Below are 21,509 nucleotides of genomic sequence, written 5' to 3'. Positions count from 1 at the left end.
GTTATAAAAGAAATTGTACTTGTGGGATTTTTAATAGGAAGTTTTAAATTTTTACTAGGTCCTCCCTCTCCTTGATAACTTTCTCTGTTTTGAGATTTTCTTAATGTTTTTAAACACATGATTCTGCCTTGATATTTATCATCCTGTGCTTAGCTAACTTCTTTGTACCTAGAATGCAGACAGTCCCACAGTTCAGATGTCTGTGGCTTACATTTTCCTGCTGAACTAAAAGTGGGAAGGAAGCCAGTAGAGGCGAGTATCCTGGTTAGACAAGCTGTGGGTCTGGCATGCTGTTTATATTGGAATGTTCCAATGTTACCATTCCCAGTGTGAGATCTAGAGAGACTCTCAGGTCTCTGAAACTTTATCTTAACCATGGCAACCCCTTTCTTGAGCCAGTTTGCAAGGCTAGGTGGTAACATTAACAGAGGCTCACTAGAGAAAGGCAAAGGAAGTTACTGGCAGTGTCTTAGAGTTGGTTTGAACTGTGGGTCCCCAAATCTACACCAGTGGAGAAGGTTCTGGTTTTCTGTGAGAAGGCAAAGCTTAGCCTGGTCCAAACAGACGTAACTCCAAGGTCCCAGACTTGGCTTGGAGCTGAATAGTTTTATCAGTTTGGGGAGAAAGTCCTTTTCTTGCTTATTTTTTTGATTCTTCTTTCCCACCTCACCATCAAGTTGAGACATGTTGCTTGGAAGTGATTGAGCATCTCGCTGGCATCCCACAGGAATTTGAGTGTTTTGTCTTTGGTGTAGAAGGCTTTGAGATTATAGGTGCCTCTTGCTAGTCACCACTTGCTCACCTAACCCACATACAGTCATTTTATAACAGTTACAATCCCTTGTCTTTCTATGGGATTATGGTTTCTCCAAAGCTTTCACTGTTATGCCACTATTCTCCACGCTGTGGCCAATGTGATCTTCCTAAAGCACACATGTATTCACTTGCTTCCTGCTCTGCTTCTTTGCTTAAAACTGAGGGCTTCTCATTGTTTTAGAATGAAACCCAAACTCCTTAGCTTTGTTTTTATGTGGCACTTATAAGATTACTTTTAGTTTTACTGAACTTCTAGTGCTCTGATTCCACTGGACTCCTTTTCTCTAGGTCTTTGTTCATATTGTTTCCTCTGTGTCCCCATCTTACTTCTTACCTGGTTAATTTCTGCTATTCCTTAAGATTTCTATTCTTCCTCAGCTTCCAGTAAGTTTTTCCTCAACCTGCCATCACTGAGATAGTTGCCTGTCCTTTGTGCTTCTGTGTGGGCGTGCATGCTAAGTTGCCTCAGTTGTGTCTGACTCTTTGTGACCCTATGGACCATAGCCTACCAGGCTCCTCTGTCCATGGGATTCTGCAGACAGGAATACTGGAGTGGGTTGCCATTTCCTCCTCCAGGGGATCTTCCTACCCAGAAATCGAACCTGCATCTCTTATGTCTCCTGCATTGGCAGGCAGGTTTTTTACCACTGGCACCACCGGGGAATCCCTTTGTGCTTCTGTAATTCCAATCAGATCATAATACTCTGATATGTTTAAATGTTGACTTGGCTTTCTCCATCACTGAATTCTACGCTTTGTGAAAGCACGATCTGTGACTTAGCTATTGTGTTTCTCTTGAATTTAAACCATTTAGTAAGCTCCACTAAATGTTTGTTGAATGAACCTACACCCCTGTGAAGTGAGTGGTACAATGCTTAGTTGCCCCTTACCCCATACCCTTTTAGGGATGGAGAGATGGAGAATAAGGACCTCCCGCAAAGTCACACCAGTGCTGGATGGAAGAAGCTAACTAGGGTCTGAGGGGTACATTTTGCACTGGAAGATCCTGAAGAAATTCCTGACCCAGTGATTTCCTTCCCTTCTGGGCCTGTGGTGAAGAGAACAGACTGACAGAGATGCCCCTGGTGGGTGGGTAAATGGATGGGTTTGTGACAGTTGGATCAATGAGTTTGCCAACATGTGATCCTCTCTCTCCTCTCCCTCTCCCTTCCTGTTCACAGTATCAAACCGAGCTCCCAGCCCCTGATACAAACTGGGGATGATGAAAAGAACCAGAGGACCGTCACTGTCAATCCTGCCCACATGGGGAAGGCGTTCAAGGTTATGAATGAACTGCGGAGGTACTTTTCCTATTTTGCCCATGCCCTTTTGGAAGGAACTTACTGGGTGAGCGTCATCAGGGTTTGAGAACAGAAGTCAGAACACCACCATCTAGTGAAGTCTGACTCTTCCCCACCCACTCTCAGTCAGTTGGCTTTCCCTTTCGAATTCTGATAGAGACAGAATGACTCCCCCAAAGCTCTCTCTTTGTATTTATTTAACACCTATCATTTTAGTGCTTAATCACTGGGGAAAAATCCCTTATGGTCGCAGCAGTTCTGTTCATAAATTTGATTTCCAACTGAACCAGCTGCTTGAAGGCCAATAATAGAGTGATTGCAACACCTACACACACTTGCAGATTAAAGATTGCAGATGCCATGCATTTTCTTTTGGCCTCTCTCTCTTTCTTTGGTCTCAACTTTGTCTTTGTCGAGGCAACCACACGACAGGGAGAACACCTAGCTTCTAAAATACAATTTAACTCTATAAAGAAAGAAATGAAGTGCAAAAGCACTCATTCTCACTGAGCTAAACAGTGAGGGGTATGCAGACTATTTGTAAGGCCAAGGTGCATGTTTGCTGAGCTTTGTTGCAAGACAGGTTCAGGACATTGAATGAGTTTTTTTGTATGAAGGCTGTGCATACAACCTCTTCTTTATCAGAGCTTCCTTTGCCCATGCAATTATTTTTCTTTTATATTGAAATACAGTTGATTTACAATGTTGTGATATTTTCAGATGTATAGCAAAGTGATTCAGTTATATATACTTTTCAGGTTCTTATCCATTATAGGTTATTATAAGATATTGAATATAGAGTTCCCTGTGAAAGTGAAAGTCACTCAGTTGTGTCCGATTCTTTGGGACCCCAGGGACTGTTCAGTCCATAGAATTCTCCAGGACAGAATACTGGAGTGGGCAGCCTTTCCCTTCTCCAGGGGATCTTCCTAACCTGGGGATCAAACCCAGGTCTCCCTCATTGCAGGCAGTTTCTTTACCAGCTTATCCACAAGGAAAGCCCAAGAATACTGGGGTGTATAGCCTATTCCTTCTCCAGCGGATCTTCCTGACCCAGGAATCGAACCGGGGTCTCCTGTATTGCAGGTGGATTTTTTCCCAACTGAACTATCGGAATTCTGCAGGCCAGAATACTGGAGTGGGTAGCCTTTCCCTTCTCCAGGGGATCTTTCCAGCCCAGGGATCGAACCCAAGTCTCCCACATTGCAGGCGGATTCTTTACCAGCTGAGCCACAAGGGAAGCCCCATGGTTCCCTATGCTATAAAGTAAATCCTTGTTGCTTATCTGTTTTAGATATAGTAGTATATATCTGTTAATTCCAAACTCCTAATTTGTCTCTCTCCTACCCTTTCACCTTTGGTGACCATAAGTCTATTTTCTGTGTCTGAGTGTCTATGTCTCTTTTGTAAATAAGTTCATTTGAATTGTAATGTTAGATTTCACATCTAAGTGATATCATGTGATATTTATCTTGCTCTCTCTGACTTTCTTCACTTTTAGTATGACAATCTCTAGGTCCATCTATGTTGCTGCAAATGGCATTTTTTTAAATGGCTGAGTAGTATTCTGTTATATATATAATGTTTTACACACACACACACACACACACACATATAATGGTGATCTACATGAAAGTGAAAGTTGCTCGGTTGTGTTCGACTCTGCGATCTCACAGACTATACAGTCTGTGGAATTCTCCAGGCCAGAATACTGGAGTGGGTAACTGTTCCCTTCTCCAGGGGATCTTCCCAACCCAGGGATCGAACCCAGGTCTCCTGCATTGCAGGCAGATTCTTTACCAGCTGAGCTACCAGGGAAGCTTATATATGTATGTATGTATGTATACACATACACCCCCACACACACCCCCCCACACACACCGTATCTTCTTCTTCTCTTTTTGTTTTTACTACCACCAGCACCTATTTATTACCTTGAAAAAGTCTTAAAGACATTTATCATTTGTAAAATGCATCATTATCAGTGCTTTTCCACTTAAAAGAAAAAGAGAAACACTGTCATTAAGCCATAATTTGCCGTTAGCTGCTAGATGCCATCTAGTTTTCTATGATGTTAACTCTGCAAAAATGTACATATGTACATTTTATGGATGTTAACATATGAAGAAACATAATATAGTTAAAAAGGGAAGGAAAAGGAAAATTAACAAATTCCTGTACATATTAATGAATAAATATATTCACAGCATGAAAAAAATGTATATACCATATCTTCTTTATCCATTCATCTATCAGTAGACATTTAGGTTACTTTTATATCTTGGCTATTGTAAATAGCCAATATATGGAGTACATGTCTCTTTTTGAATTAGAGTTTTTGTCTTTCCTGGATATATGCCCAGGAATGGGATTGCTGGATCATATGGTAAGTCTATTTTCTTTTTTAAGGAATTTTTATGCTGTTCTCCATAGTGGCTGTACCAATTTACATTCCTACTGACAGTGTAGGAGGATTCCCTTTTCTCTACACCCTCTTCAGTATTTATTATTTGTAGATTTTTTAATGATGGCCATTCTGATCAGGGTGAGGTGATGCCTCATTGTAGTTTTGATTTGCGTTTCTCTAATAATTAGTGATGTTGATCTTTTGATGTGTTTGTTGTACCAATGCCATTATTTATCACAGATTTCATCCTATTGTATGTTGTAACTGTTTATCTCCTCTTTTCTCTGTAGTTCATGAGCTTCCTGAGGCCAGGAACAATTTCTGAATCATTTTAGTCTCTAGCACCTAGTACTTCATAGGAGCTTTGAGTTATTCACTAAAGATCCCCAGACACACTGGCTGGCTCTGAGATGTGTGGGAGAGGGTGCAAGGTAAAAAATGATAATAGGTCAATGAAAATGGTCTTCCTACAGTGCAAATAAGTGTTATGAAGGAAAAATGTATCAGGTGCCTGCCAGGTGGTAGTTGTGCAGTAATTATTAGTTTCTTAGAGGGTGTCATGAAAGAAAGCATGTAAAACTGCAACTTTGGAGAACATATCCTAAGGGGAAAGATGCTTGAGCTAAATTCTAAAGGACAAGTAAGAGTTAGAGAAACGAAAAGTGGTAAGGTTAGGGAGATGTCTTCCAGGCAGAGAAAATGGCATGAGCAAAGCATGTATAGCTGAAGATGTGATTGTTGTGTAGGGGTTTGAACTACTTGTAAAAAAAAATTCTATATTCATTTACTTGAGTTTCTTTTCTGCAGGGTCTAGGCTTTGGCATTAAAAACCAAGTTAAATTAGATTTGTCTTACGCTCTATTGCTCAATTTTTATTAATATTAGGCTTCCTGCCAGATTTTCTAGAAGCTCCATCCATAGTTGTTTTAGGTAGTGGATAGTGCTAACATTCATCCCTAATGTTTCTTTGTTACTAAAGAATTTGTATTGTGTTCCCTAGACACTATTGAAGTTCCTCATTTTGTTCCCTTGAGTATGGCTTGTGTCCTTTGTCTGATTTAAGGCTTCAGGTCTCCAAATAAACAACCTAACTTTACACATGGAGGAATTAGAAAAGAAGTTTAATCAAAACTCAAAATTAGCAGAAGGAAAGAATTAATAAAGATTAGAGCAGAGATCAGAAATGGCAACCCACTCCAGTGTTCTTGCCTGGAGAATCCCAGGGATGGGGGAGCCTGGTCGGCTGCCGTCTGTGGGGTCACCACAGAGTCAGACATGACTGAAGTGACTTAAAAAAAAAGAGCAGAGATCAAATGAAATACAGATTAGAACGACAATAGGAAAAAAATGAAGCTAAGAGTTTTTTTGAAAGAATAAACACAATTGACAAATCTTTAGCTAAACTAACGAAGACAAAAGAGAGAGAACCCAAAATTATAAATGAAAAAGGAGACATTACAACTGTTATCACAGAAATACAAATGATTGTAAGAGGCCACTATAAACAATTATATGCCAACAAATTGGATAACCTAGAGCAAATGGATAAACTCCTTGAAACATATGAACTACCAAGACTGAATCAAGAAGTAGAGAACCTGAACAAACCAATAATAATTAAGGAGATTGAATCAGTGAGCAAAAATCTCTCAACAAAGAAAAGCCCGTGACTGGATCATTTCACTGGTGAATTCTACCAAATTTCAGAGAAGAATTAACACCAATCCTTCTCAAACTCTTCCCAAAACTTGAGGAGGATGAAACACTCCCAAACTCATTTTAACGAGGCCAGCATTACCCTGATATGAAAGCGAGATAAGGACACTACAAGAAAAGAAAACTATAGACCAATATCCCTGACAAGTATTAACGTAAAACTTTTAAACAAAATACTACTGCTGCTGCTAAGTTGCTTCAGTCGTGTCCGACTCTGTGCGACCCCATAGATGGCAGCCCACCAGGCTCCCCGTCCCTGGGATTCTCCAGGCAAGAACACTGGAGTGGGTTGCCATTTCCTTCTCCAATGCATGAAAGTGAAAAGGGAAAGTGAAGTTGCTCAGTCGTGTCCGACTCTTTACGACCCCATGGACTGCAGCCTACCAGGCTCCTCCACCCATGGGATTTTTCAGGCAAGAGTACTGGAATGGGTTGCCTTTGCCTTCTCTGAGACAAAATACTAGCAAACAGTATATGTATGATCTGGTAAAATATGATCTGATGAAAGGATCAAATACTATGATCAACTGAGATTTATCCCTGGGATGCAAGGGTGATTCAAGGTAAATCAATAAAGATGATACACCATGTTCATAGAATGAAGGATAAAAGCCATAACATCTTTTTAATAGAGCAGGGAAAGTGTTTAACAAAATTCAACATCCCAGCAAATTGGGTTTAGAAGGATTATACCATAACATGTTAAAAGCCCTATGTGACAAACCCATAGCTAACATCATACTGAATGGTGAAAATTTGAAAGCTTTTCCTTTGAGGTCAGGAACAAGACAAGGGTGCCCACTTTTACTACTTTTTTTGATCACAGTACTGGAAGTTCTAGCCAGAGTAATTAGGCAACAGAAAGAAATAAAAGGCATCCAAATTAGAAAGGAAGAAATAAAATTGTCTGTTTTGCAGATAACATGGTTCTGTATATAAAAAACCCCACAAGACTCCACCAAAAAAACTGTTAGAACTTAAAAATAAATTTGGTAAATTTACAGGATACAAAATCAACATACAAAAATCAGTTGCATTTCTATACACTGATAGTTATCTGAAAAAGAAATAAAGATAACAATCTCATTTTAAATAGTGTCACAACAATAAAACATTTAATAATAAATTTAACCAAGAAGGTGAAAGATCTGTACACTGAAAACTTGATGAGAGAGATTGAAGAAGACACAAATGAAAGATATCCTGTGTTCTTGCATCAAAAGAATAGTGTTAAAATGTTCATACTCCCCAAAGCTATCTGTAGATTCACTGCAATCCCTATCAAAATTTCCATGGCATTTTTTCACAAAAATAGAGAAAACATTCTTAAAATTTGAATGGAATCACAAAAGACCATGAATAGCCAAAGCAATCTTGTAAAAGGAGAACATAGTTGGAAATATCGCACTCTCTGATTTCAAACTACAGTTGGCCCTTGAACAACATGGGTTTGAACTGTGAGGGTCCACTTATTTGAATTTTTTTTTTTCACTAACTGCTGTAGTACTGCACTATTTGTGATTCCATATCTCTGATATGAAATTGTGGATATGGAGAGCTGATATAAAGTTAGATGTGGGTTTTCCACTGCATGTAGGGGGGAGTTGGCACTCCTAATCCCCAAATTGTTCAAGGGTCAAGTATATGTGACAAAGTTGTGGTAATCAGAACAGTATGGTATAGACATATAGACCAGTGGAACAGAATTGAGAGCCCAGAAATAAACCCACATGGATATGGTCAACTCATATTTGGCAGGGGAGCCAAGAGTATTTAATGGGGAACGGATGGATAGTCTTTCATCAGATGGTATTGGGATAACTAGATGTTCACCTGCAAAAGAATGAAATTGGATGCTGATCTTATACCACTCACAAAAATTAACTCAAAATGGATTTAAAACTTAAATGTTAAGACCCGAAACCATAAAACTCCTGGAAGAAAACAGGGGGGAAAATAAACAAATAGGACTTCATTAAACTAAAAGCTTCTGCACAGCAAAGGAAATGATCAACAAAATGAAAAGGCAACCTATGAAAGGGAGAAAATACTGGCACACCATAAATTTGAGGAAGGGTTAATATCTAAAATACATAAAACATTGAACTCAAAAGAAATGGTTAAAAATGGGCAAAGGACCTGAATAAACATTTTTTCCAAAAAAGATACCCAAATGGCCAACAGGTACATGGGAAGGGGCTTAACATTACTCATCATGAGGGAGACTCAAATCAGAACCACAATGAGGTATCACCTCACACCTGTTAGAGTGGCTATTATCAAACAAACAAACAAAAAACTCTAAGAGATAACAAGTGCTGCTGAGGCTGTGGAGAAAAGGGAACCTTTGTGTGCTATTTGTAGGAATGCAAATTAGTACAGCCGCTATTGAAAACAACATGGAAGTTCCTCAAAAAATTAAAAATTGATCTGCTATACAATCTAGCAATCACACTCTGGGCATGTATCTGAAGAAAATGAAATCACTTTCTCGAAGAGATATCTGTACCTCCAGGTTCATTGCAGCGGTATTCACAGTAGCAAAGACATGAACACAACATTAGGTTTTGGTCAGAGAATGAATGGATAAATAAGATATGGTATATTAACACAATGGAATATTATTCAACTGTAAAAGAAGTTTTGTCATTTGCATCAACGTGGATAAACCTTGAGGGCATTGTATTTAGTGAAGTAAGTCAGAGAAAACCAAAGACTGCATGATTTCATTTATATATGAAGTCTAAAAAACCTGAGCTCTCAGAGAGTACATTAGTGGTTGTCAGGAAGTGGAGGTTGTGGGAAATGAAGTGTTGGCCAAAGGGTACAAACTTCCAATTATAAGAAGAGTAAGTTCTGGGGATCTTATGTGTAATGTGGTAACTATAGTTATCAATACTGTATTGTATACTTGAAAGTTTCTAGAAGAGTAGATCTTAAAAGTTCTCGCCAGAAGAATAAAAGTTGTAACTATGTGTGGTGATGGATGTATTACCTTATTGTGGTAATTATTTCACAGTATATATCAAATCATCACATTATACACTTGGAACTTACACAATGTTATATGTCAATAGACTTGGGGAAAGAAGACTTTTGGTCTCTCACCATACCTTATTTTGCCTGGTTTAGCCCACTCCAGTAACTACTTAAAGGCAGAGCTTAGGAAATAGCTTTGCCCACAGAATTCCCCCCAACTCTCACTTTATATTATTAATATTTTTTCCTTTTGCTTAAATAACTGAAAATCCTGCTATGTCCTCCCTTTTTTTTGTTGTTGCAAGTTACCACACTTTTGCATTTTTCCTTAAGAGCCTCGACTTGGATTTAACCTCTTCTAACAGTCCTGGTGCTTCTCTTTTGTGTAAATTACCATTTGCCAGTCTCTTCTGAGAAACATTTTCTCAAGATGCTCTGTGGGAAAATAGATCTGAGCCAAAATGAGTTTTAAAAATGCTATATAAAACTGTTATACTCTCCTCCAAGATTCATGATATATATAGGTAGATTAAAACCTCTGAGAAGTCATACAATAAACTTGTCTAACTGAGGGTTTCCCTCATGGTTTTGAACCCTCTTTGGTTGTTATGTACAGACCGAGTGTTTTGTGAAACTTATTTTGGAAAACACTGGTCATTTGCTGAAACTTAAGTGAATAATCTTTGTATTAGTCAGGGTTTTTCAGAGAAACAAAACCAATAACATCTATTTTTATTATTTATTTATATATATGCTATTGGTTCTGCTTCTCTGAAAAAACAAGATATATATAAGAGGAGATTTATTATTGAAATTGGCTCACTTGATTATGGAGGCTGAGAATTCCCACAGTCTGCTGTCTCCATGTTGGAGAACCAGGAAAGCTAGTGGTATAATTCAGTCCAAATCTGAAATCCTGAGAAACAAGAGCCAGTGGAGTATGTCTTGTGGTCCAAAGCCCTAAGAACCAAGACCTCTGATGTCTGAGGGCAGAAGATAATGTATAGTCCATCTTAAGGAGAGAAGGACTTCATCCTTCCTCCACCTTTTTGTTCTATGCAAGCCCTCCGTAAATTGGATGTTGCCCACCTACATTGGTGAAAGAGATCTTCTTTTCTCAGTCTACCAGTTCAAAGGCTAATCTCTTCTGGAAAGACCTTTGCAGACACACCCACCAATAATATTTCATCAACTATCTGGGCATCCCTTATCCTGGTTGACTTGGCACAAAACATTAGCCGTCACAATCTTGTTCTTCCTCATTTTATTTTTTTTCAAATGGACCACAATCTGTTTATGTTTTTCTTGGGAAATTTTAGTTCAGGTTTGGGCATGGATTTCCCTTTAGCTTTTCTTTAAATTTAAAATTTTTCTTTCAATTTTTTTTTTTTTGGTAAAAAGAATATATTGTAGAATATTTAGAAAATACAGGTGAGGGAAAAGTCACAGTGGAAACCATTATTATCATTTAGGAGAAGATCTTTTTTTCTTTAAAAAGTATGACTCAACTGGATTTTTTTTTCCTATGGGTGATTTTTAATTTTAAAAATATTTTAATTTTATTGGGGGTATAGTTGATTTACAATTGTGTTAGTTTCAGATGTACAGCAAAGTTATTTAGTTATACATATATTCATTCTTTTTAGGATTTTTTCTCTTATAGGTTATCACAGAATATTGGGTAGAAGTCCCTGTGCTATACAGTAGGTCCTTGTTGATTATCTGTTATGTAGTGTGTGTGTTCAACCAGATTTTTATTCTTAATATTTTGTTGAACAATTTTTTAAATGTTACTAACCGTTCTACAACTTCATTTAAAGTGGTTGAATGATACTCTATTTTTATTTTTTTAAAAGCAGTTCCCTGTTGTTGAATGTCTAGGTTTTCCAATTCCTTGCATAAATGATACTCACAGTAGTTTTGTATGATACTCACAGTGGTTTTGTGTAGGGCAGGATCATGCACTGGTCACAAGCATAGACTCTGGAGCCAGACAGCCTGGTTTTAAACTTCGGCTCCAGTGCTGATTAGCTGTGTGACCCTGAACAAGTTAATTAATATCCCCAACCTCACTTTTGTCAGCCATATAATGAGGCTAATAATAGTTCCAGTCTTGCTGGCTTGTTAATAGAATAAGTTAAGTGCTTAGAACAGTGACAGCACATTAGTGCTGTCACTGTTTTTAAGTACTTGTGCACATTTACAATTATTTCTATAGAATTAATTCCTAGAAGTAGAATTGCTAACTGAAACAGAAAGTAACATAATGATAATAATAGGTATTCCTTAGATATTTTATGAGTTCCTGCAACAAACTGAACATTCTGTGTTAGCCTATGATGATGATGTGCTTTAGGAGTATGGCAGTAGGTGGGACAATCCAAGCCTTGCCCTCAATCTCACTTGCATTCTGGTGGTGTTCAAAGATTATATCAAGTTTTAAGGTGTTTAGGTGACTGCCTGAAAAAACTAGAGTGGAATGGGTGATGCAGGGAGAGAAAGAGGGCCTGAATAGACACTTGATTGATTTGGGCGATTTCAGTCAGAACTGGGGAGAGGCATACTTTGTTTGGAGGAAGGCCAGGGTGAAGCACCTGGACATCCAGGGGTCAGGCTAATGAAATGGTACCTGATATTCCAGGGACCTGGGATTATTTCCTGCATTATTTTCACATTCCCCTCCTCCAGTTTTAAGCTTTTTTTGTTCAGGCACACACGTTCTTTGCAATTTATGAATCACACAATTTACCTGTTTCCTGTTCTTTATACTTCCATGGTAGAAAATGAGCTGCTGGCATGGTAACCAAGCAAACTTGCTCCTCTTTTTGTACTTCATCACTCTGCTCTGGTCAAACCAACAGCTGCTTCTGGGCAGCAGAACCCTGATGGCTGTTTGTCTTCTGACTCATTGGCCAGCTAGCAAGTGGGGACGTGGTCCTTGTTGGAAAAGCACCTCCTGATCAGGCCTGGAAATGAGAGACAATCTTCTATCTCATCTTTACAGTTTTAATTTCTTGTCTGGCCACTGCAAACAATTCTCTGCTTCATCTTTTTTTCTTTTTAGATTATTGTCCAATATGGTTTTCTTTTTTACTATAGTAATAAAATAAAGGCAGTAATGAGATACCTTAGTATACTGCTTTCTGTTTTTCTTTTGACGTGTATCTTTGTTTTTAGCCTTTACATTATTTTTTACTTCTTGCTTTTAGTATAACTTTTTAAAATCAAAGTTTGCTTGATTTATAATATTGTATTATTAATAGTTTCAATATATAGTATACTGATTTTTTTTGCAGATTATATTTCATTTATAGGTTATAGGATATTGAGTATAATTTCCTGTGCTGTACAGTAAATCTTTGTTGCTTATCTCTTTTATGTATAGTAATTTATACATTTTAATCCTGTATTCCTAGTTTGCCCCTTTCCCCTCGTCTTTGGTAACCATAAATTTGTTTTCTGTGTCTGTGGGTCTGTTTCTGTTTTGTACATACATTCATTTGTATTATTTTTTACATTTCACATGTAATATCGTATAGTACTTGTCTCTCTCTTTCTGACTTATTTCACTAAGCATAATATTTTCTAGGTCCACACATGTTGCTGCAGATGGTGATTTTTGGTTCTTTTTTATCACTGGGTAATATTCCAGAGAGTGTGTGTGTGTGTGTGTGATCTTCTTAAGTCAGTCATCTGGGCATTTGGGTTGCTTCCATGTCTTCGCTATTACAAATAGTGCTGTTGTGAACATTGGAGTACATATATCTTATTGATTTAGACTTTTCATTTTTTGCAGATATATATGCTGTTTTTTAAATTTTGATAACAGCTTCATCAAGATATAATTCATATAACATACAGTTCACCCATTTAAAGTATATACTTTAATGGTATTTATTATATTAGCAGAATTGGGCAACCAACAGTCAGTTTTTGAATATTTCTATCACTTCTCCCAAATCCCGTATACTTTAGCAGTAATTCCCCTATTATTCCTATCCACTCACCCTGCCTTGCCAGTACTAGACAATCACTAATCTACTAATCTACTTTCTGTCTTTATAGATTTGCCTATTTTGGAATCATATAATGTATCTTTAGTGACCAACTTTTTTCACTTGGCAAAATGTTCATTTCAAGGTTCATTCATGCTATAGCATGTCTCAGTATTTCATTCATTTGTATTGCTGAATAATAGTTCATTGTATGGATGTACAAATTTGAGACCATTTGGCTATTATGAATATTGCTGCTGGGAACATTCAGAAACAAGTTTTTGTGTCAATGTGTGTTTTATTTCTCTTGGGGGTGGGATTCCTGGGTCAAATAAAACCTATGTTTAACCTTCTGAGGAACTATCAGACTGTTTTCCGCAGCACTTTACATTTCTGTCAGCAGTGTATGAAGGTTCCAATTTCTCCATATCCTCCTCAACACTTATTATATCCTGTGTTTTGATTATTACCATCCTAGTGTGTGTAAGGAGTTATCTCATTGTGGTTTTGATTTGCATTTCTCTGATAACTAATGATGTTCAGCATCTTTTTATGTCATCATTGGCCATTTCTGTATCTTATTTGGAGAGTTCTATTAAGATATTTTGCCTATTTTATTTTGGGTTATATGTCTACTTATTATTGAGTTGTAAGGTTTCAAGTTCTTAATATATTCTAGATACAAGACTTTTATCAGACATATGATTTACAAAGTTTTTCTTTCATTTTGTATGTTTTCTTTTCACTTTCCTGATGTCCTGAAGCACAAAAGTTGTGAACTTTGATGTCTAATGTATTTTTTGTTTGTTTGTGCTTTTGGTGTCCTATCTAACAAATCATTGCCTAATCCAAAGTCATTAAGATTTACCCTAATGTTTCTTCTAAGAGTTTTCTAGATCCAGCTCTTACATTTAGGTCTTTGATCCATTGTGAGTTGATTTTTGTGTATGATGTGAGGTAGAGATCCAACTTCTTTCTTTTGCATGTGGATATCCAGCTAATTGGGTTTCCCAAGTCGATTTAGTGGTAAAGAACTCACCTGCCAATACAGGAGATGTAGGTTTGGTCCCTGGGTCAGGAAGATCTAGAAAAGGAAATGACAGCCCATTCCAGTATTCTTGCCTGGAGAATCCCATGGACAGAGGAGCCTGGTGGGCTCAGTCCATAGGGTCGCCAAGAGTCAGACACAACTGAAGCGGCTTAGCAAACAAAGCATATCCATTTAATCCTAGCACCATTTGTTGAAAAGACTATTCTTTCCCAGTTGAATGGTCTTAGCATCCTTTCAGAAATTAGCTGACTATGAATATGAGTGTTTACTTTTAGACTCTCAGTTCTATTGTGTTGATCTGTATGTCTATCTTTGTGCTATTACTATGCTGTTTTTAGCTTTGTAGTAAGTGTCCCAAGTGGTTCAGTGGTAAAAGAATCCACCTGCTAATGCACGAACCGCAGGAGATGCAGGTTTGATCCTTGGATTGGGAAGATCCACTGGAGGAGGAAATGGCAACCCACTCCAGGATTATTGCCAGGATAATCTCATGGACAGAAGAACCTGGCAGGCTACAGTCCAGGGGGTTGCAAAGAGTCAGATACAACTGAGTTGACTGAGCACGTACACGCTTAAGTTTTGAAACTGGGATACCTGAGTTTTTCAACTCCTTTCTTTTTCAGGATTGTTTTGGCCATTCTAGGTCCCTTGCACTTATGTATTTTAGGTTCAGCTTGTCCCTTTCTGCAAAGAAGCAGTTGAGAGTTTGATAGAAATTGTGTTGAATCTGTAGAACATTTTGGAGGAGAATTGTCACCTCAACAGTATTAATCTTCTAATTCATGAACACTGGAGGTCTTTCCATTTATTTAGGTCTTCTTTAATTTCCTTCAATTGTGTTTTATAGTTTTAGGGTACAGGCTTTGCACTCTTTTTGTTAAATTTATTCCTAAAATATTTAATTCTTTTTGATGCTATTGTAAATGGAATTTTTAAAATATCTTTTTTGGATTGTTCATTGCAAGTGTACAGAAATACAATTGCTTTTGTATACTGACCTTATATTCTGCAACCTTCTTATACTCCTTTATTTATTCTTCTAATTTTTTAGTGGATTCCTTGGGATTTTGTATGTACAAGATCATATCATTTGTGAATAGAGATAGTTTTATTTCTTTCTTTCCAACTTGGATGCCTTTCATTTCATTTCCTTGCCTAATTGCCCTGGCTTGCCACATTAATATTATCTTACTTATTAGCGGTATTTGATACAATTGATCATTCCTTCTTTTTGGCAACCATCTTTTCACTGGGCTTTTTGGGCACCACACCCTTTTGGTTTTCCTCCTGTCTCACTGGCTGTTTTCTCATCTCTTTTGTTGGTTCTTCTTCTTCTCCCAACTTCTTAACCATTTCTTGCCTGTAAATTCCAGACCCTAGTATCCACTTGCCTACTTGACAACCTCACTTAGATATCCAAAAGGCAGCTCAAATTTACCATGTCCAAAACTTACTCTAATCATAAATGAAGTATTTTGTGGAAAAAAGGGAGACAAGAAATCAATATTTACTGAATGTTTTTTATTAACACTATTCATTATCTTATTTACAGCACATGTCAGTTCTATGATTCTCAGGGGTCATGAATCCTGGTCAGTTTGATTCCAGGGTCTGAGTTCCTTCCTAACATCTCTACTGTATTTCTTTTAGACACATTGTGTATAACTCAACTTTCCTCCAGATTGTCCTTTGGGGTAGTATGTGATTGCTCAGAAAAAAGAGTCTCACGGGATCTCTGGTGACTGGCCTCAGAAGTGCTGATGAGCCACACAGTGCCTCTGGAGCTGCACCTTCCCTTTTCTCTGTGTAGCGGAGACAAAGATGTCTCCAGTGTGAAGACAAGTGGTGGGAAAGTCTACTTTGAGTGTTTGGCAAGTTTTTATTGGTTACTTTCCCAGGTTAGAGTTTCTCTGGCCTTGAGATGTACCTCCTGCTTCCCAGAACTGCTCTCATTTATTTGCTGACTGGATTCTCCATCTTTATTCCTTTTTCCTTCTTGTCTCTTTTTTATTTGTTTAAGAATTATCAGCCTTTCTGGGTTTATGTAAGATATCCCACTTTATTTGCTTTCCCAGTACCTGTCATTGAAAATTTGTTCAGCATCTGTGACTCATCTATGTCAATACTTTCCTTATTAAAATATTAATACTAGTTACCAAAAAAAATTACTTGCCTTTTTAAATAGCCCTGATAACTCTATTTTCTCTCCCAAATCTTTAACAGAAGTGAAAATGTCCAAGATGAATCTATTCATGTTGGGAATACATTTTTAAAATATATTTTATCCAAATTTAAACAAGACTATTCTCAAGTAGTACTTACAATCTCATTTGGCCCCCATGGTATATGTCCCAAGGCAGCTAAGAAAGATGAGAAAATCAGTGGGATCAATTTGTTCATGTTCTTATAGCCTGTTGAGTCAGAGCCAGTTCTGTTCCCAGTTGAGCTGGTTTCTTCCGATAAGATTTGTGTTTAGGGTGTGCTGTTCACTGCAGGATGAGGTCCCACTCCCAGGTTTTGCTTCTTGGTGCCCAGAGGTCTGACCTTTCCCAGAAGTCCCCTCACTGGTTCCTTATTCCATGTGCTGAATCTTTCCTGATCTCCTTTCCCTTTTGGAGCTAACCTAGTTTCTGTCTTTTTCCATTCTAAGTATCAACCAGTCATGAGGGAGGAATGGTACTGTACCTGGAGTCAGAACTGGATCGAAGACTAAGGCTTTTGTGGTTTGGGGTCACCTCTCTGAGCATCATAGGGTGATCTCTAAAGAGATCAGGCTTTATGACTCGATTTCTCTGAAAAGTGAACCTGGACTAATATCTGAGTAGTTGGCTTAATATGCTCTACTAGGGAGGGCAAATATGTAGCTTCTGTTCCATCTGCTTACCGTGGAAGATTCATTATATTATCTCATCACTCTCATGTGGAACCCAGTCATGACCTCAGACTGCTCAATTCAGTATCAGATCAGTTCAGTTCAGTTGAGTCACTCAGTTGTGTCCGACTCTTTGTGACCCCATGGACTGCAGCACCCCAGGCCTCGCTGTCCATTAACAACTCCCAGAGTTTACTCAAACTCATGTCCATTGAGTCGGTAATGCCATCCAACCATCTCATCCTCTTTTGTCCCCTTCTCACACCTTCAATCTTTCCCAGCATCAGGGTCTTTTCAAATGAGTCAGTTCTTCATATCAGGTGGCCAGAGTACTGGAGTTTCAGCTTCAGCATCAGTCCTTCCAATGAATATTCCGGGCTGATTTTCTTTAGGATGGACTGGTTGGGTCTCCTTGCAGTCTAAGGGACTCTCAAGAGTCTTCTCCAATACCACAGTTAAAAAGCATCAATTCTTCGGCACTCAGCTTGCTTTATGGTCCAAGTCTCACATGCATACATGACTACTGGAAAAACCATAGCTTTGACTAGACAGACCTTTGTGGCAAAGTAATGTCTCTGCTTTTTAATATGCTGTCTAGGTTGGTCATAACTTTTCTTCCAACGAGCAAGCATCTTTTAATTTCATGGCTGCAGTCACCATCTGCAGTGATTTTGGAGTCTCTCACTGTTTCCACTGTTTCCCCATGTATTTGCCATGAAGTGATGGGACCAGATGCCATGATGTTAGTTTTTGAGTGTTGAGCTTTAAGCCAATTTTTTCACTCTCTTTCACTTTCATCAAGAGGCACTTTAGTTCTTCTCTTTCTGCCACAAGGGTGGTGTCATCTGCTTATCTGAGGTTATTGATGTTTCTCCTGGCAGTCTTGATTCCAGCTTGTACTTCATTCAGCCCAGCGTTTCCCATGATGTACTCTGCATATAAGTTAAATAAGCAGGGTGACAATATACAGCCTTGATGTATTCCTTTCCCTAGTTGGAACCAGTCTGTTATTCCATGTCCACTTCTAACTGTTGCTTCCTGACCTGCATACAGATTTCTCATGAGGCATGAGGCAGGTCAGGTGGTCTGGTATTCCCATCTCTTTAAGAATTTAAGTTTTTTGTGATCCACAATTCCATATAGTGTGCAAGTAACTACTGCCAGTGGATCACAGTTGAACTGTGGTTTTTTAAAAAAAAATTAATTCATTAATTATTTTAATTTTTATTTTTACTTTATTTTACTTTACAATACTGTATTGGTTTTGCCATACATTGTTTTTAATCTCCCTGTCTTCCCTCCCACTTCTAGTGCTTCAAGCTGAGGGAGGGACTAGCGGTGACTAGGATATTACAGAAGTTAAGAACGTGGGTTCTTGGGTTCAGCTCCTTATATTCAAATCCTGTCTCTATTGCTCCCTTTCTGTGTAACCTTTGGAAAGTTACTTAATGTCTCTGGGTCTCAGTTTCCTTCTTTTGAAACATGGGACATAATAATAGCTAAACATCTTAGGGTTGTAGAGAGGATTAGATGAAATAATATATATTTTAAAAAGTGCTTGGAACAATGCCTGGCACATGTAATTAAAAAAATGTTAGCTATTGTAATAATAATAGCCATGATAAGAATTTGAAAGGCTGGTAGAGGAAAAATTCTTGAATTGGTAGGTCTTGTAGTATCCTTGCAGTCTTCAAAGTAGTCAAATATTCGTTCCCTCTCTGAGTGTAGACTGATCCTGTTTAAAATATCATTCCTTCCTTCCTTCATTTATTAGTAAAAATGTGAGCCTACTGTGTGCTATGCATTCAGCCAAGTGTCTAGGATATAACAACAAATATGTCCTTTTCAAAAGTTTGTCACCTTGTTTGGGGTGAAAAACAAGTAAAAATATGGTTACAATTTTCTTAATAGTTGCAGTGATTGGAGTTTGCACAGGGTCTTTAGGGAGCACTGTGTATATACACGGAGTTTCTTTGATGATAGTGTTAAACCTGGGTGGGAAGAGAAATATACTTAAGTCCTCCGGACATGGCTGGCCTCTTACCAGTGTTTCATAGGCAGTGAGTGGATCACTTGGGGAATAGTTAATACCTGTTCTCACTGGTGGCACACCTCAGGGGCGTGCTCATGCTCCTTGGTGTTCATTCAGTCACTCAACTAGCAGCCTGAAACTGTTCCCACTGCTCATTGAGCTGCCCCCCTGTCTCAGTCGGAGCTGGTAGAGTTGGGGAGCAGAAATATGAAGACAGATGGAGGAGCCCTGAATTTGCAGCTACATTGTAGTTGGATCTCTACAGAGTTGAGTGCCTCAGGAAAGCATGAATGTCAGGCTTATCAGGGACTTGGAAAAGGTGATGAGTCTATTCCGCTGCCTGACTCAAGATATGGCAGAGCTGTTTGACAGCCATTGGACAGTGATAGTATGGAATGTGGGTGGGAGAAAAAATACCCTTGTATGGCTGGGGGTGGTGTTTGTGCTGTGACCCATCCTTTCCCCTCACTGGTGTCTTACAGCAAACAGCTATTGTGTGACGTGATGATTGTGGCAGAAGATGTCGAGATAGAAGCCCACCGTGTGGTCCTGGCAGCCTGCAGCCCCTACTTCTGTGCGATGTTCACAGGTATGAGGGGCAGACGATAAACGCACACCTGTGGGACTGCAGTCCCAACTGGGAGAATGTTGAGGGTGGTGGTGTGAGTGGGGGAGGAAAGAGAAGGCTCTACCCTGAGGAGCTTTTATGTGCCAGATTCTTTGCTCTGAACTATGGAGGTACAAAGAATTGTGATGGACTCATAGCCTCAGCCAGGTCAAGCTTGCAGCCCCTATTGCAGTTCACTCTGAGGAACAAAGGTAGAATCACAGTCCGTGAATTCTCAGACTTTGTTGTGTATCGTAATCATGTTGGGGAGCTTGTTAGAAATGTAGACTCTTGGGCTCACCCTCAGGCTTCTTCCCTCCATTTTGCAGTCTGGGGACACTGAGACTGAGAGCAAGGAAGGGACTTGCCTGAGGTCACACGGTGAATGAGTGGAACTTGGCTTCTGGACTCCTGGCCCAGGGCTGGCTGGCCTAGCTGTTTCACATCTTGTCAGTCCTTGCCATTTCTTCCAGGCAGGGGCCCTGAGCCTCCTTTTGCCTTTTTACAGGAGTGTTGGGAGAGAGTGTGGCTCGGATAGTAAAGAAGCTGCTGCAGTGTGGAAGACCTGGGTTCAGTCCCTGCGTTGGGAATATCCCCTGGAGAAGGAAATGGCAACCCACTCCAATATTCTTGTGTGGGAAATTCCACGGACAGAGGAGTCTGGCCTGCTACAGTCCATGGGGTCACAAGAGTCAGACATGACTTAGCGACTAAACCTGGGAGAGAGTTGGGAGATGTGATGGCGGGCTTGGGGTGGAAAGAGTAAAACAGAAGTATATTCACCATCTGCATTCTGTCTCAGCACCTTTGCCGGGAATCCCTGTTTCCTGGACATGCCAAACAGCCTTGTCCATCTGTTGCATGTGCGTTACTTCTGAGCCCGAATTCCCTTAAACCCATGGGCTGAGCTTCCTGTCTGCAGTACCTCGCAGCCCCTCCCCTGAGCCAGGCGCAGGCAGTGCTGTATCTATCATGGCTGACTGAAGGCCAGCTGGCCCGAGTATGGCCCTGGATGAGGTCTGCTGTCCCTTCCACATGTTCACTTGTACCCTGTGCTTCCTCTGAGTGTGGTCACTGTCATTCTGCACTCCTGTCTGTTTCCTGGTGTCTGTGGTGCCCATGCTCTGGAGTCTCACGTACTCACTGCTTATCACCCTGCAGTTTATACTTCAGGTGCCACCTCCTCTCTGACCACCTGAGCCACAGTTCCATACTAGGTCTCCTTATACTCCATAACTCATCTCTGGGTTTTTTTCCATAACTCATCACTATCTGAAAATCATATTGATTAGTTGTTTAAGTATTTTTTTTTACCTGTGTCTCCTTATTGGAATATCAGTTCCATAAAGATTGGGATCTTGTTAGTTTTGTTTGTTTCCATATCCTGAGTACCTGGTACACACTAGCACTAAAATATTTTTAAATGAACAAAATGTCTCCCACCCTTGATTGTGAGTTCTTGGGCACTCAGGGACCATGTCTTGTCACTGTCGAATCCTTAGTGCCCACTCCAGGGCCTGGTGTTTAGGAGACAGTGAACAACTGAAGGTTAAACAAATGAATGTGGGATTGCTAAGGATGGGTGAGTACAGGCACATTTTTCCTGAATAGGCTCTTGTCCTTTTCCTAAGGCAGGAGTGGTTCTTGATGGGGGGTGGTGGTGGGAACTTAGAGCTTGTTATTTGAGAGTTCCCCATATGTGTCCTCTCTTGGCTGATCTCAACCTGGAGCAT

At 39.3% G+C, this 21,509-nt stretch overlaps 1 protein-coding gene across 8 annotated transcripts in view; it reads left to right on the top strand.

Annotated features, from left to right (window-relative positions):
• Window positions 1-21,509, top strand: part of KLHL3 (kelch like family member 3) — a 130,485-nt gene that overhangs the window by 17,816 nt on the left and 91,160 nt on the right. For 6 of the 8 annotated variants that reach the window (XM_060415762.1, XM_042250910.2, XM_042250911.1 and 3 more), the window contains exons 2-3: window positions 1,998-2,117; window positions 19,652-19,758. In XM_060415762.1, coding sequence (XP_060271745.1) covers window positions 2,080-2,117; window positions 19,652-19,758 — 145 coding nt within the window. In that variant the 5' untranslated portion in view covers window positions 1,998-2,079. The remainder of the gene's footprint in view (window positions 1-1,997; window positions 2,118-19,651; window positions 19,759-21,509) is intronic. The other 2 variants (XM_060415763.1, XM_012178543.3) reach the window with 1 other exon arrangement.

This window comes from Ovis aries, chromosome 5 (genome assembly GCF_016772045.2).
Source record: "Ovis aries strain OAR_USU_Benz2616 breed Rambouillet chromosome 5, ARS-UI_Ramb_v3.0, whole genome shotgun sequence".
NCBI lineage: Eukaryota > Metazoa > Chordata > Mammalia > Artiodactyla > Bovidae > Ovis > Ovis aries.
Note: the sequence above shows the minus strand (reverse complement) of the source record. Positions and strands in the feature narration are given on the sequence as shown.